Below are 16,380 nucleotides of genomic sequence, written 5' to 3'. Positions count from 1 at the left end.
CTTATTGTTAATTATTTGACTCAAACTTTATTCAACATGCAATGGATAGAGGAGGTGAAGAAAGATGGAAGAATGTGAAGAAAGATTTAGATGGAGGTGGAGGGATATGAAGAATTAGGAGTAGAATGCACCCCAACTCAAATGACCGAAAAGACCGACTCATGCATGAACCTAAGACATGGCCATGGTGATGCGTACTCAAAGTGTGTGCTAAGACTAGTGAGTGTAGGTGACATGTTAAGACTCGTGTCATGACCATATGGCTAGACTATGTGACCAAGACTCGATTAATGACTTGACAAGGTGTTATTGACAGCGAAAAATGACCGAATTAATTATTAAACTGGTTAATTAGACATTAGGTGATGTCTCGACAAATAATCCGAACTATCGGCCAAGCGACAGGACTGGCGTCACAATATGGTGGTTGGCGCCAGAATTTTTAGTAAATTTCTGGCGCTACACACCATACAATAGATTTTGGCACCAATATTGGAGCCTCGATCTGGGACTGTTTTCGGTATTATTAGTCAACTGGGGTATGCCTAAAGTCGTACTAGGTCAATTCCGATTTAAAAAAAAAAACTTTATTGACTCAAATTAATTAATTAATTAATTAATTAGGCAAAGTTCTTTAAGTCATTAATTATAATCTTAACACAAATCAACAAACGGTTAAGAGGAGCATAGGATATATTTGCACAACAAATAATGCACAATTAGGCAAGTAAGCACAATATGATGCAATGAGTTCGCAACCTAACCATGGCTCTAGTTCTCTAAAGTTCGGGATATGGTTTAGTCAAACAGGGTCCATGGTTAATTGTCTAGATGCACCGCGTATAATCCTAACCGTGAAGGGTTAACGCGTGTGGATAGAACACCGCGAATTTTTTTTTTTTTTAGAAAAAACTCGCTTCCACGGTTTGGTGAATTCAACCTCTCAGATGTACCCTTTGTTGCCAGGAGCGTTCAATCGGCTAGATAGAGCATGAATTCCTAGAGGGTTATGTCCATATGTAGAACACATATGGGTTTCAGAAAAGTGAGAAAAAATTCAATCAGGAAGTAGGATCGAGCAAACAATACGAAAAACCGGTCGAAATTAGAACGCATATTTCTGGCTCGGTATTGGGGGAAATTCGCGCCAGCTAACAGAGACTGGCGCCAACTTTTAACTGTAGCGCCTGGCGCCAATACTGGCGTCTAGCACTACGGCAAAAAGTGTGGCGCCAAGCTCTAGCCCCTGACGCTACTTCCCACATGCCTCAGCAGCTTTGTGTGCTCAATAAAATCATCCAGTTTCGCACGGTGTTATTTCAGTCCTAGTTGTGAAAGACATTTCTCAAATTTCCTATGTGTAAAATCCTATGTTTTTTACTCATTACGAATGGTCTTTCCAATGAGAACCTTTTTATGCATATGACAACAATGTTAATCAAAATTACGCACGAGAAATACTTAGAACTTTTCGAGTCTCATCCACTCATTCTAGATCATTGCCGAAACAAATTCAGGAATTGAAATAGAAATCCTCCCTAGGGGAGTCGCCAAAAAATGTAGGGAATAGTTTCAAGCCTTCAAAATCCCACTAACTTGAACCCCACTGTGATCATACACTAAAGTACGGTGGCGTCCAAAAGGGAAGAAGATAGAGCAAAAGAGTCGCCAACAAGTTTTTAAGGAACTTGTAAACCGATCATAGGATGAAAGTTACACCCCTTAACGATCCAAGAGATCGTCAACTCCATAAGGTCATGAACCAAATAAGGGTTTGGGGATGATGGTACAAATCCAACCTAAAAGAGATTGAACCTGCCCTAATAATAGGCCTCTACTTTATTCTGCTCGTATTCATGTGCGCTTTCTGACTAACATACAATCAATAGATTAACCCTAAACCTGTTTAATCTATGTTGGTTGAATTTAATGCACAAATAAACTATTATTGGCGATCACTTGAATTATAGTCACAATTAACCTAACAAGATTATTAATTATCTTATTAAGCGTGGTTGCAAATACGAATTCCCTTTAACCTACAATAAAAGGTGATCAAGCAATAACAATATGAAATATGATACATATCAAGCAACATAATAAATAATCATGATAATCAATCATAATCATAATAAAAAATAACAATCTAAGCATGATATCTACATCATGAAATCAATTAAACCATTAAAGTACTTACTTGGATGCGTCGTACCTCTTTCTAATTACAAAATACACACGTTAGTAACTTCAAGGAAAAATAATAATCAAAACAATTAAATTAAATAATTGAAAGAGATATTTGGGACCAAACCCTCAGAAATTAAAACCTTTGCGTCTAGGGCGAAGGCAACTTCGAATATGGCTAGGTGTTTCTAGATCTTATGAATGCGGAATTTTGTATGAAAAAGTAAAGTATTAAAGGAAGAATGAATGAATGTTGATGAAAGTTGATGAAAAGAGATGAATGAATTCAAAGAATTTGATGAAAAGAATTGATGAATGGTTTGTGAATGAAGAGAGTCGATTATTGGTAATTGATAGATGTAGATGATGAATGAAAACGGAGTTTTAGATACGATATTTATAGAGAAAATCATCCAAAAAAGATAATTTATCAAAATAGAGTCTGAAGACCACAAAACTAACTTGGCGCCAGCCCTGGCTCATTGGCGCCAGGACTAATGGCTAGCGCCAGGCGCCAATGGCTGGCGTCTGGCGCCAATCCTGATTCCAGGCGCCAAGGGCCTGGGGTTGGACGTCACATTGGATTTCAACGCGTTTTCGAAAATCTGATAAATTTCCCATACTGGAAGATAAAATAATATAATTTCAGTCGAAAATGCTATTTGATCTTGATTAAAACTATGAAGAATCCTAATTGAATTAAGAATGATAAGACCTTCTAGAATGTTCTAGAAGACCAAAACCATTCCTAATTACATTAGGAATGATAAATCATATTAGGCCCTCCCCTAGATCATTGGGCTGTACTTAAAGCTCAAACCGGGCCCAGTTTAGTAAATTGGCCATCACTTCTCAATATTCATCGGAATTGGGCTTATAATATATCGTTGGAAAGGTCTTTGCAAGCCCCATCCAACTACACCACTATTGGACCCATATCATGGACCAACCAAACTGGATTGGCTGTTTTCTTAAAATAAAGTTTTCAAAAACAGAGAGAAGAGAAAAGAAAAGATATAAAACTTTCCGCAACACTAGACCTTTCCATACTTTCGTTTCATTCGATTATGATTCGACGTGAAAGGCACTCATCACTGGGTTTGGTTTTGGGGAGACACAAATGGGTGTCTACACAGACCATTAGCGTTAACAAAGGATCCTAACTCCCTCTGCACACAACCATCCAAAATACTATAGCCAAAACAACTTAATATCCCATAAACTACCAAAGGGAGCTAAAAAATACCATAAAACAAACTAAGATAAGTAAACTCTGATAATTACCAACTAAAAAATATTTAGGAAAGATAACAAACTAGAGGAGAGCACCGTCCAAACCGAAAACCTGAAACCACGAACACAAACACGAACCCATGAATACAAGGAACCTCAAAACCCTAGCCCTTACTTCATCGTTTCCGTCACGAGCTTCTCTTGACGGCAGCGTTAGGCCAAGCCCTCTAGTGCAAGGACCCACGAAATCCTAACCCTAACTTTATCGTTTCCGTTATGGTCAGAATTACTGATGGACTATAACAGCGGCGTTAGACCTAGTTCTTAAGCCTTGTTTCGCCGGCGGAGAGACCCTTTAAACAATATCTTTCCACGCATGCTAAGGTGGGGAAGGTGACGGAGTCCGGCATTCAGAATTACTCCCCTTGAAACTTGTTTAACAATTATATGCTCACACAAACACCTTCAAACTTACAGAACTGAACATGAGAAGGTGAGGGCGTTGGCTTTTATAGTGTGAGAAATTAAAGACACTTAATAGAGGAGGGGGAAAGGGAGAAGTAAGGACAAGAATAAGAGAAAAGAAGGCTCGCCGGAGATAGGAGATCGGCTTCTGAGAATGAAGACGCCTCAGAGAAGGGGAAAGAAGAAGGGGAGAAGGAAAGTAATAGAAGAAGAGGAGAGGAGGAGGAGACTCGCTGAAGTTCTACTGCGGCATTGGAACTCCGGCGAGTTTCTAGGGTTTTAGGTGGATATTGGTCGTAGAGGATTTAGAGAGAGAACAAAGAGGTTTATGTAGTTGTAGACCATATCACATACACGACATATTGACAATGATATAAAAAAATAATAAATAATTAAATAAATAAAACATCAATTCAAAGTAGAAGTACAAAGGCCATGCTTGATCCATAAATATTCTCCCATTTAACGTTGTCTTGAAAACCAAGAAGAATAAAAAAAATGAGACCGGACAAATTCGATGGTACATATTGTATTTTATAGGAGACAAGGAGTGGATGTTTAAATACGGAATTTTCTTGAACAACTACCTTATGTATATACATATCAAATTTTGCGATAAACAACCTTATAAATATGATGCATTTTCAATCATTTTTTACTACTTATTCGGTTATTCTACCCAATTTCTCAATAACATTTTTATAACTCCTACTTCACCTTCTTTTTCATTGTTAAATTAAGCATATGGTAGAAACTTACACTATTTAGGTTTTATAAGATACTTTCTTACAACATTTTTTTATAGGGAATTGTTCCGTGTACCCCTAAGGTTTTAAAAAAATACACTGTGTACCCATGAAAGCTTTCAAATGCACCATGTACCCCTGACGTTTGTAAATAAATGCACCAAAAAACCCTAATCCGATCCTCTAACAAATGCACATATCATTAACTTATCAAACTAATAAAATCATGCCCACACACTGACTCACTTTAAGTACTTTATATTTATGAAGTAAAACCGCCTAAAAGCATAAATTACATCGAAACTTAAACTCCGTCGATCATTCTAAATCCTTAACTTTTGGGTGTTAGAATTTGCTTTATTAATTAAGTTAACTTATACTTAAATGATTTAGCATTAAAGTAACATTAAACTATAATGATTTCATATAATTTGATACTTGAGTCTCTCAATTTAACTAAACTAGTTTAGATCCTGTGCCAGGCACGGTAATTTTTAAAATTAATATTTTGTATTAATGAACTTTTTAATTTAATTGGTTATTTACAAAAAAAAAATAATAAATATACACACTATTTTGATGTGAATTCTAATCAACAAATAAATAACTTTTTTTATTGGAGAAAAAATATGAATATTTCCTTGAAGAAGATTAAAATATGTCGCAAATTTTGTTAATATTTTCTATTATGGTCATAAATGTTTGTGTGAAAAGATATATCAATTTTTTTCTTAAAAGTAACTATCTTTGTTAACTTATATAAGAAATTATTTTTGTATAAGATTTTATACTATAATTAATTTTTTTTTTAAGAAAAATACACTAAGGACACACCAGGAGATGACACGTGTCATTGCCAGTGTGTCTTTTAGTACATAGTTATTGATTAAAATTTATTATGGGTTTAAGGGTATTTGGTGCAATTTTATACACACCTCAAAGGTACATGGAGCATTTAAAATTTTTTAGTGGTATACGATGCATTTTTTAAAACCTCAGAGGTACATGAAACAATTTCCCATAAATGTATCTCATTCAATGTAATAATTCAGCAAAAGATAGCTTTTTAAAACATTAATTATTTATAAAATAGTTTCTTATAGCATCTATTGAATTGTTTAAAAAGTAGTTTCTTACAGCATTTATTTAAAAAGGTAGTTTTTCATAAAATCCGACTGTCTAAGGTAGTTATTTATAAACTTCCTTAACATCTAATAAATAATTGCAGAGTCGTTTCCTTCTCAACCCTCCAAATCCCCAATCCTCAAATATCATGCATTTGAATTAGTTAGTGTTTTTTTTTTTAACAAATAACTACCATTCCACTACTTTATTTTTTGTATTTTAAACAAAATTATATATATTTTTTCAAGAGATTGCAATAACTAATAATACCAATTTTTTTCTTAAACACTACTAACATTTCACTTTGAGTTATTTTCTTTCGTGTATAATGTGTGTCGTGTATTAGCACGGCTGCACGGATATACAGTTCCTTTATCAACAATTCACTATAGAACTCAAAAATCCCTAACCCTTCAATTCAAACAACTTCCAATTCTCTAATCATCAAAACAAAAATATGTACAACACGCTTTTTGCGTAACTAGCCTCATATAATAGTTGCTTGCAAAAGAATAAAGTAACCCCTCCTATAGCACTGAGGGAATAACCCCTATGACATTAACCGAGTAAATCCTATAACACTGAACGAGTAACTCTACAAGTTTGACAATGTAACCCCCATAATAGAATGTTACATTTGCGTGGTCACCCACATATAAGAGTAAGGTTTTATTCCTTTGAGTTTATGAGCAGAATATAGCACATTGGATTACAAAAGAGTACAGCAGGTGACAGTAGAGTAGAGCAGAGCTCAACAAAATATATCATATTTTAGTAGAGTAGAGCTAGAGCAGATCATAAATAGTTCAAAATAACAGGATCTAAGCTACTACATCTAAATCAACTTCCCGTATTTGAAATATATTTTTTCTTATATTATATAATTAAAATCTTTCTAATATAATATATATCCGTGCATTTTGCACGGGAACACTCTAGTTATTTGTAATATGAGAGAGAACAAAGAACGTTGTTGTGAGGGAGTGTAAAAAAAAAGTGGATCAATCCAATAGGCAAGTGAGCAATAGAATTTTTTTTTATTATTATTTAAAGAGCCAGAAGGACAGGGATGAAACTCGATACCAGGATCTTCTCAAATTGGGAAAGAAACTCTAAGAACTCGAGTTATCCCTCACTTTAGAGTAACAGAACAATATACAAGTATTTTTTTTTCCAAAATAAAATACTTTAGGTGGTAATTCCTAAAACAACAACAATTGTACTCGAGTTATCCTTCACTTCAAAGTAACAGTTGTTATTTGTGTTTTTTCACGGTATTTAAGAAATATGAGAAAAAAGTGGATAAATTACTATGAAAATACGTACCCTCCATGTGCAAAATTCAAGGGTAAATTAGGTAGTATAATGAATAAAGTTAAAATGTGAGGTTATAATGGTCTTTATATACCATCCAAAAATAGAAACAGGAACATCATTTTAGTAATCCTAAATAGGAACATAGGAACAATATTATAGGACGGGGGGAATATGTGATAATTGTCAAAGAATCCATAAAATAAAGTGGGTAGATTAGTAACGAATGAGCAAATTAAATTAAAAAGAAAATTGGACAACCCAATATAGGACTGAACTATGCTAGTTTACTCGACCTTTGTACTGTAAAGAGAAGTCACATGAATCATTTAAGGGAAATTTTCCATAATCTAGCTTAAATCGTTGTGAATTCGTGAAACACAATTCTTCAATGATGCCAAATATGATTTATTGATTGATGGATATTTCATTAAATGCTTTCATATAACATTTTTCATATAATTTAACCCCATACTAATTCGTGATACACATGACCTTAATGGTGCCAAAATTTCTCTTGTTTTATATTTTCAACGCTAGCTAGCGAAAGTGGGGGACTACAACCTATCCAAGAGGCAAGTTAGCAAGGAGTGGATGCCTTAGCTTATTAGCTTAATCTTCCCATCTATAAAATGAGTAGCATCAAGTGCATGGTTCAACACCAATTAAAACATCCAACATAAACATAAACATAATAAGCAAAGTGTTCCAATAACGAAAATGTCTCCAAAAACAGCCACTATCTCCCTCGCTCTCCTCGCAATTACTCTTGCTCTAACACTGTCCTCCGCCCATGCCCACTGCCCTGCTTCAACGATCCCTGGGATCTTGAAGTATTATGGGTTACCGCCCTCGATTTTCCCTGGTGATGCTGTGAGCTTCAGCTGCGATCCTGTCAACCAAAACTCCATCAGGTTAAATATTAATTTGCGTGGTAAATGTACCGTGGTTAACGAACTGGGTGCTATTCAAAATGTACTCAAGTGCTCAGAACAGATATCGGCGGTCTTATCACATGACAAACTGAGCGAAGTTAAGGGAGTGACTGTCCAACTCTATGTTAAGCTTCTCCCTTGGCTCGACGCAGCACCATTTGGTCCCCTCATGACCATAACCGGTGCCGAAGCCTCTTATGGACTTTTTAACTTGAAGTTGTTTATGTTTATTTCTGACCAAGGTAACAGTCCAGCCTTCCCCTACATGTTATTCCCAAATCAAGCTCCCAAGTGTTCCAAACTTGCTTTCTATGACACCGTTGTTGCCAACATCAACCAAGATATTCCTTTTAATCCTATTCTTGTTGCTTAATAAGCCAAGTTCACGCTTCCACTCGCACGCAGTCTTGCACTTCACTTGCTGATGCTTATCAATCGTTTCTATTTTATCGTGTATGTTTGTGGTTTATCTATGCTTCTACTTTTTTTTGTTTGAATAAATCTGCTTAAATGTAAGCAGCCCATCAAGGTAAAACATCCTGTACTTGTATGATCATCTCATTATTTTTAATCTACTACTTCTATCAGTCTTATTTATGTGTCTTAGAATTTTTTTGCTTAGCTTATCATGATGTCAAATTTCAAGAAAATTAACTAACTTCATTGATTAATACTTCCTCCAAGCCATAATACATGAGAAGTTGAACTTTTTTTCACCATTCATGCATTAGGTGTCACGGTAAATGTATTTTGGGGTTACAGTGTAGATTTCTAAAAATTGGGAGCACATTGTAGAAAACGAAAAGTTAGAGGGTTATAATGTAGAAAAACCCTATATTTTATCATAAAAATATATATTTTATGCTGTATATTTTATCATAAAATATATAGTTTATATTAATTATCCTAAAATAGGTTGTTAGATACTGTATGTTTTAATATAAAGTTTCATTATCCAATTTTTAAAATAATTTTTATTAACATTTAATTATATAAAAATAAAGTTAAACGAATGCATTGACATGTATGTAATGTTTGAATGTGTCATGTATTATGGGACAGGGAAGCTTCTAACGTAGTCGTCGACTACGGACGACTATGGGCGACCACGCTAAGGGATTAAATCTAAACCATATTATGGTTGTTGCTTAATCTTAGCCTTTGAATATTACAGTTTTGAAAAATTATAAAATCTAATTTACACCTCATTTAAGTCATGACCAGTCAGCGCCCCGTGAGCAAAGTGTTTTTTGTTTTCTTACTTTTAGAGGGTATTTTTTTTTTCTTTTCAAATTATGAATTTTAAAAAAAAAACCCATCCAATTTAACTTTCAACTTTCATTAATCATCCAAAACACATCTTAAAATTATCAAATTATATAAGATTTCATTAAGATTAACGTATAATCATTACATATATGCTTCAATTTTCTTAACATCAGAGTTTGTAATCAATTTCAATATATACATTCTTGAAAGTTTACGGATTATATCTTATTATTTCGTTATTAATTGTTATAATAGGTATGATTTTATGTTTAATTTGATCAGCCATATGAATTCATGAATAATCATCCGCCATTATTGGATGTTGAAGCTATGGACATGATTTTAGGTTGAAGATGAATACACAAAAAAAAAAAAATAAATAAATAAATAAATAAATTTAAAAAAAAAAAAAACTGATTTGCGTTATTGTTTTCGTTTTTAACATTTTTTGTGCCGTTTTTTCCTCGGAAACATCAATCATGTTAATAGATAAATATAAAAGCAGAATCTATTTCACTATTACTAAAACAGAAGTTGCTGACATCATCATTGCCCACGTGTCGTTTTCTCAATAAAAAAATTTCCAGCCTAAATGTAATGATGATAGATGCCATTTTTTTCGGAAAGTTATCATATTTAACATTTTTGAAAATTAATTAAATATTGGAAGCTTCTACATTACAACTAAAATCTATTAATTTATCATAGGAAATTGAAACAATTTTAAATACCATACTCTTAAATGATCTCCTACATTGAACTATGAATTAGACAACATTGAACAGATACTACTACGCTCATAATTTTGATAAAAATAAAAAAAATTAAAAATTAAAAAAAATACGTAATTCTTATTTATATTCATGTATAATAGCGATTAATTTTTAAAATGTAAAAATTAAAATTAGGATTTAATAAACCGTGAATCGCACGGGTTCTAACCTAGTATAAATTCTAATATAAGGAAAGAATCTTTTCCATAACTAAAATATTTTTTTGAACAATCATACTTAAAATATCACAAATATATTCTTGTCAAAAAATTATCAAAAAATATATATATATGACTAAATCATATATTAGGCACAGGTTACTAGAGAATTATTAGGCTACAAGTCAGCCAACTAATATGATATATGAGTATATGACTAAATCATAAATAAAGATATATTTGATTGTACATACTCCACAATAAAATTCGTGGAATATATTTGCATTTATACCGTTCTTAGTCTAACACTTTAAGTAATTAAATCTTTATTTAAGATTAATTGTATATAACTAAATAAATAAATATCTTAGTCTAACTAAATAAATTTTTTTTTGACGGAACTAAATAAATATTTATGTAAGATTAGAATTTACAATAAAATGGAATATATCTTTATAAGTTAAAGCTAAATTATTATTTTTTGATTATTAGTTAAAACTAAATAAAAACTTTATTAGTTATATACTTCGTATATAATAAAAGTGGAATATATGTAAGATTAAGGGCCTGTTCATATTTACTGAACTGAACTTATTGGAGCTGAAATGAGCTTAAATGAAAATTTTATGAGAAAAAGAAATTAGGAGCCAACTGAACTGAACTGAACTGATTAGAGCTGAACTAAACTAAATTGAAATGAACTGAAATTAAGTAAATGTGAACAGGTTCTACAGGCCATTAGGGCATATTCTGATTGACTATCTCCCATTTTGGGGTATACCTAAGTTATATATCGGCGTACCTAAAACAAAGTGGTTCAATTTTTTTTTGGTACAAAATACATAAATATATATTAATACGGTTATTTGGGATATTCACATACGTATTTAGTAATCTTGACTAGATTAATTGTCACTCTATCTAGATTAAGGGCATGTTCACATTAACTGAACTAAACTGGACTGAACTGAATTGATCGAGCTGAAATGAATACTTTATGAGAGAGGAAAATTAAGAGCTAAACTAAACTGAATTGAACTAAACTGAAGTGAACTGATGAGAGCTGAACTAAACTGAACTGATTAGAGCTTAACTGAACTGAAATTAAGTAAATAAGAACAGGCCTTAAGTTGTCACTTTTAAAAATTTGGATATACTTAATTTATATTTAGGCGTACCTAAAACAGAGGGGTTCAATTCTTTTTTTTTTTTCTCCTTTTTTTACAAAATACATAAATTAATATTAATATAATTATTAAGTATATTCACATTCATATTTAGTAATCTTGACTAGATTAATTGTCACTCTATCTAAACAAGGTCTCATAATATAAGTTAATCACAATTCTTTTCAAATTAGAAATTAAAGCCTGAATCCATACTATTAATATATTAAAAGGTATATATTCCTAAAAACGTCTCTACGCAATGTAGGCCCCCTTACTACGCCATGACAGTACACTCACTCAGCTCCTTATTGTGCCACTTCATCCACTCAATTTTTCAATATGTTTTCGTATATCCCTCCATTAATTCACAATAAATGGTATCTAAATCTAAACAAGGATTGTTATGTAATAGGTAATGTTTTGACCGAGAAGTTAATTTCAGCATTTAAATTCAGGCTTTCTACTTTAATAATAACCGTGATTATGCTGATGAGACCTCAGTTACATAGAGTGACAATAAATCTATCCAAGAGTTCTAAAAATGGATGTGATTATCCAAAATAACCATATACTTCTATATTTTGTAAAATAAATAAAAAATTGAACCACTTCGTTTTAGGTACGCTCACATATAACTTAGGAATACCCAAATGGAAAACATTGTATACATCGAACGTGATCTATATTTTAATTAATAAAGTCTTATATTTGTCAATCGTTCTAATTGACTAATGACATTCAAATTTTTCATACGCACAAAATGAAATTGAGGATATCTAAATGCGAAATTTTGATTATAATGATCTAACTTACAACTTAGGTATTGTTTGGTATCATTTTTGGTTTTCAGTTTCCTTTTTTTTGTAAAACTAAAAACCAAAAACAGAAAACAAAAAAAAGGTGTTTTCACTTTTTTTGTTGCCAGTTTTCAAAATTATCATGATTTTAATAAGTCTAAATAATTTTTGTTTCATTATGTGACATATATAATATACTTTAAAAAAAACAAAAAAACCAAAAACCAAAAAACCATAGCGATATCAAACGAACCCCAAAGGTTTTTCTTTTTTTTTTTTTGCTTTTTTTAAAAAAAAAACATCTAAGTTAGACATTTCTTTCAACCTTTTTTTAGTATTATTAACAGCATAATATATTAAATTACCAACTAATAAACCTCCACCCCTAATTTTAATTTGACTATACATCATAACCAATAATAGTAATTTTTTATAATCTTTAATTTAAATAGATTAACCTTATTATAATTTTAAAATAAATAGATTAACCTTATCGTAATCATCTCTCGCTTTTCCTCCAAAAAAAAAATCTGGTGTTTTAAATATTTTTCTTTTCTTTTAAATAAAAAATAATGGGTAATATACTTATTATAGGCAAAGATGAAAAGATATTGGGATATTCCACCTTAAATCACGAATCACAAAGGTTTAAATTTGTATTCAGATTCTTTTTGAGGATTTATGTTGTAGAAAAACGGTAAAAGAAAGAAACAAGATATTATTAAGTGAAATATCATGATCCTATCTTAAGGCAAAGATGGTGGAGACTTGAAGACTAAAAGATACTCTTATCACGCATATTTTCCGATTTTTTTTTTTTGTTTTTTTTTTGGAATATATTTAATTGCTAATCCTTGATGTTCATCAATGATGGCTTAGACATAAAACATGTAATTGATGTCATATTACAATTTGTATTGACTAAAAAAACATAGATATTAATGTAATGATTATCATTTTTTTACTACTAATTTCACATTATTGATGAATGAAGTTTGAAATTGATGATAAAAGTTAAGGTTGGCAATGGAGATTTTTCTTGTAATAATCCATTGATAAGGGTTGAGTTTAACATTATTGATGATGAAAATTAAAGATGAAACTAATTATGTGTAACTAATTTATTTTTAATTCTTAATTATTTAACGAAACAACACATTAATGAATTTATAAATCATAATTGTTAGTTTTTTTGGAGAATGAATGTTTTGGTTGAAGCTGAAGGTTTTAGGATGAAGATGACATAAAATATTAATAATGTGAAAGATGATTTAGGTTGAAGATGAAATATTTAAATTTTTTTCGATTTTAATGAAAAAAATATAATCATATGTGTAAAACAAAAAAAAGAAAAAAAAAGTAACCAAACAATCCTTGGATGATTGTGTAGCTTAGGTGTTGGATTGGGTGGCTATGATTAGACAACTAATAAATCAACGGTTCAGATTTAATCCCTTAGTATAGTCGTGCGTAGTCGACGACTACGATAGAATTTTTATATGGGACAGAGGGAGTAGCTAAACAATAATTAGAACATTGTCTAGGAAACACACTAGTTAGCTATCACAAATTCATATATCTAATATTAAACTTTCATATTAAGTCAGAAAAATTGTTTAGAATAATCCGTACGTTGCCTTATCTACACATAATAATCCTAAATTTGGTTTTTTCTTTAAATAATCCAAACTACAATGCGAATTTTATCAATATGATCCCAAATGGTCATCCAACTTGTTATAACAAGTTACATGCACATTTTAGCACCATGATTGGTAAAAAAGTAAAAAAAAAATATATAAAATTTAGAAATATAAAATAAAAAATAAAAAATAAAAAACCATAAAAACCCACCACACTTTCCCCCTACCATTACCATCCCCTCCCCACCCCGCCAAGCTCAACCCACCATGCCAGATGCCCTTACTCTAGCTCCACCCCTCCCGTTACCGCATTTTCTCACTAGTAGAAAAAGGCTTATTTGCGTCGCTTATTTATAGTGTATTTGCGTCGCTTCTATGAGCGACGCAACTGCTCGCGACGCAAATGAATTTTAAGTCACTTGCGTCGCTCCTAGGCGCGACGCAAATAAGAGTCATTTGCGTCGCTCCTTTATAAAAGAGCGACGCAAATGACTTTTTTGATAAACTTATTTTTTGTCATTTGCGTCGCTCCTTTATAAATAAGCGACGCAAATGACTCTTCTGACAAACTTATTTTTTGTTATTTGCGTCACTCTTTTATAAAGGAGCGACGCAAATAACTCTTCAGATAAACTTATTTTTTGTTATTTGCGTCACTCCTTTATAAAAGAGCGACGCAAATGACTTTTCTGATAAACTTATTTTTTGTCATTTGCGTCGCCCCTTTATAAACAAGCGACGCAAATGACTCTTCAGGTAAACTTTTTTTGTTATTTGCGTCGCTCCTTTATAAACAAGCGACGCAAATGACTCTTCCAATAAACTTATTTTTAGTCATTTGAGTCGCCCCTTTATAAACAAGCGACGCAAATGACTCTTCAGATAAACTTTTTTTGTTATTTGTGTCGCTCCTTTATAAACAAGCGACGCAAATGACTCTTCCAATAAACTTATTTTTTGTTATTTGCGTCACTTGTTTATATAGGAGTGACGCAAATGACTGAGTAGACAATACAAAACTGATGTATTTGCGTCACTTGTTTGTTTTATGAGTGACGCAAATGAGGTGAATTTTTTTTTTTTAATTATAATATAATAATTGCCTTGTATATGTTTGTAGTACCTGTTTTCCTAGGTATAAATTAATATGCTAACGCTAATATAATTGAAATTAAAATGCAATATTATTGAATAATGCAAATGTAAATTTCGGCAGAGTCTCCTTTGTAATTTGGCCTACCCATAAAATTGGGAATGACGGCATTATATTAACAACCTCTCCAATAATTTACATCTCAATATCATAGACATTATACTCATCATCCCAACACCAATTAACCAAATTACTTCATTTCAAGCCTATAATCCAAAGCAAGAGTCAAACATGCGCTAAGTGGTAAATCTAAAGTTCAACATTACATATAAAATACTCTGCCCAAATATCTCGGATCTCATTTATCTCCTCCTTGGTGTACGGTGTAGTTCTTGAAAAATCCTATCAACACAACAAATATACAAGAGGAAAGTTTTAATTCAAGATTGTAGCTAACATCAAATTGTATTTATCAAACAAAAATGAAATATTTGACAACTCATACCTGAATAAGATCTTCACTGCTATGGTGATGTTCAAGTATTTCGTACATATAACGTATGACGTAGTAGCCACACTCACGTCCACCCAATTGTTGAGGACACTACATGTAATATATTTGTAAGTTGAATTAAATTGCTATACTTCAATTATTAAGAAACTAAAAGTTAGGGTAAGAAATTAAGGTAACCTGTCCCAAATGCCATGTCAATTTACTTCCCCTAGATTGTCCACTTAATGCCTTAAAACTTCGAAAAGCACTACACATTTGAAACAAATAACATATATATTACCCTTACACACATAAAATCATGACATTAATAACAAACTAGACTTACTTTGTCATTGCAAACTTAAGCGTAAGGATCAAATGATCTGCAATTAGCAATGTTTTAGAATCTACCCTGGTAGCCCTAGACTAAGACAAAAAGCAATGCATACAACACCATTCCCTTATATAATTTCATATGTATTAATTGTTTTATCAATGATCATTTGATTCACACTGACTTCCTTTTATTCAACCATTTACAAGGGAACATACGGATTCTCCATTTTAATGACTCGGAGATGACAGTTGTTCATGCTTGAGACTTACAAAAAAAAATTGAAAATAATAATAATAATAATAATAATTCTGGGTTTTTTCCTCCAGATTTAGGCCTTCAAATGTAGCTTAACAGATAAGAAAACTTGATACTAGGTTTAAAAACAAGTTAAAAACCATCATCCCTAAAAACCACTAGTTAAAAAAGTACATTTACACTATTTTTTATTATTAGCCAAATAGTCATAACATTAGTTGAGTAAGAAATACTGACATTGCCTCCTTTTCAATAAAGGTTTAAACTAAATTTCTAATACCAGCAAAACAAAAAGGTCTAACAGAACTGATGAATATGTGAAGACCATTACAGGAGCCCACACCTAAAGCTTCATTATAGTAAATTTTAAGTTTGCTACACTTCAATGATT

The 16,380-nt window shown here is 31.8% G+C and overlaps 1 protein-coding gene and 1 long non-coding RNA gene across 3 annotated transcripts; one reads left to right on the top strand and one right to left on the bottom strand.

Annotated features, from left to right (window-relative positions):
- Positions 1 to 7,707: 7,707 nt before the first annotated feature.
- On the top strand, positions 7,708 to 8,599 carry LOC110735255. The gene has a single exon (XM_021915443.1). The coding sequence runs from the start codon at positions 7,788 to 7,790 to the stop codon at positions 8,373 to 8,375; it is 588 nt and encodes a 195-aa protein (XP_021771135.1). The 5' UTR covers positions 7,708 to 7,787; the 3' UTR covers positions 8,376 to 8,599.
- A 6,677-nt stretch (positions 8,600 to 15,276) lies between these two features.
- On the bottom strand, positions 15,277 to 15,762 carry LOC110734867. Of its 2 annotated transcripts, XR_002513941.1 has the most exons (4): positions 15,744 to 15,762; positions 15,596 to 15,665; positions 15,410 to 15,508; positions 15,277 to 15,306 (listed from the first exon to the last, which is right to left on the bottom strand). It is a non-coding gene; the product is annotated as an uncharacterized LOC110734867 (long non-coding RNA). The 2 variants fall into 2 exon arrangements; XR_002513940.1 differs by lacking the exon at positions 15,744 to 15,762 and having other exon boundaries at positions 15,596 to 15,737.
- Between the last annotated feature and the right edge of the window lie 618 nt (positions 15,763 to 16,380).

The sequence above is a fragment of the Chenopodium quinoa genome, unplaced genomic scaffold (genome assembly GCF_001683475.1).
Source record: "Chenopodium quinoa cultivar QQ74 unplaced genomic scaffold, ASM168347v1, whole genome shotgun sequence".
Taxonomy (NCBI): Eukaryota; Viridiplantae; Streptophyta; class Magnoliopsida; order Caryophyllales; family Amaranthaceae; genus Chenopodium; species Chenopodium quinoa.
This window is presented reverse-complemented; position numbering and strand designations above follow the sequence as displayed.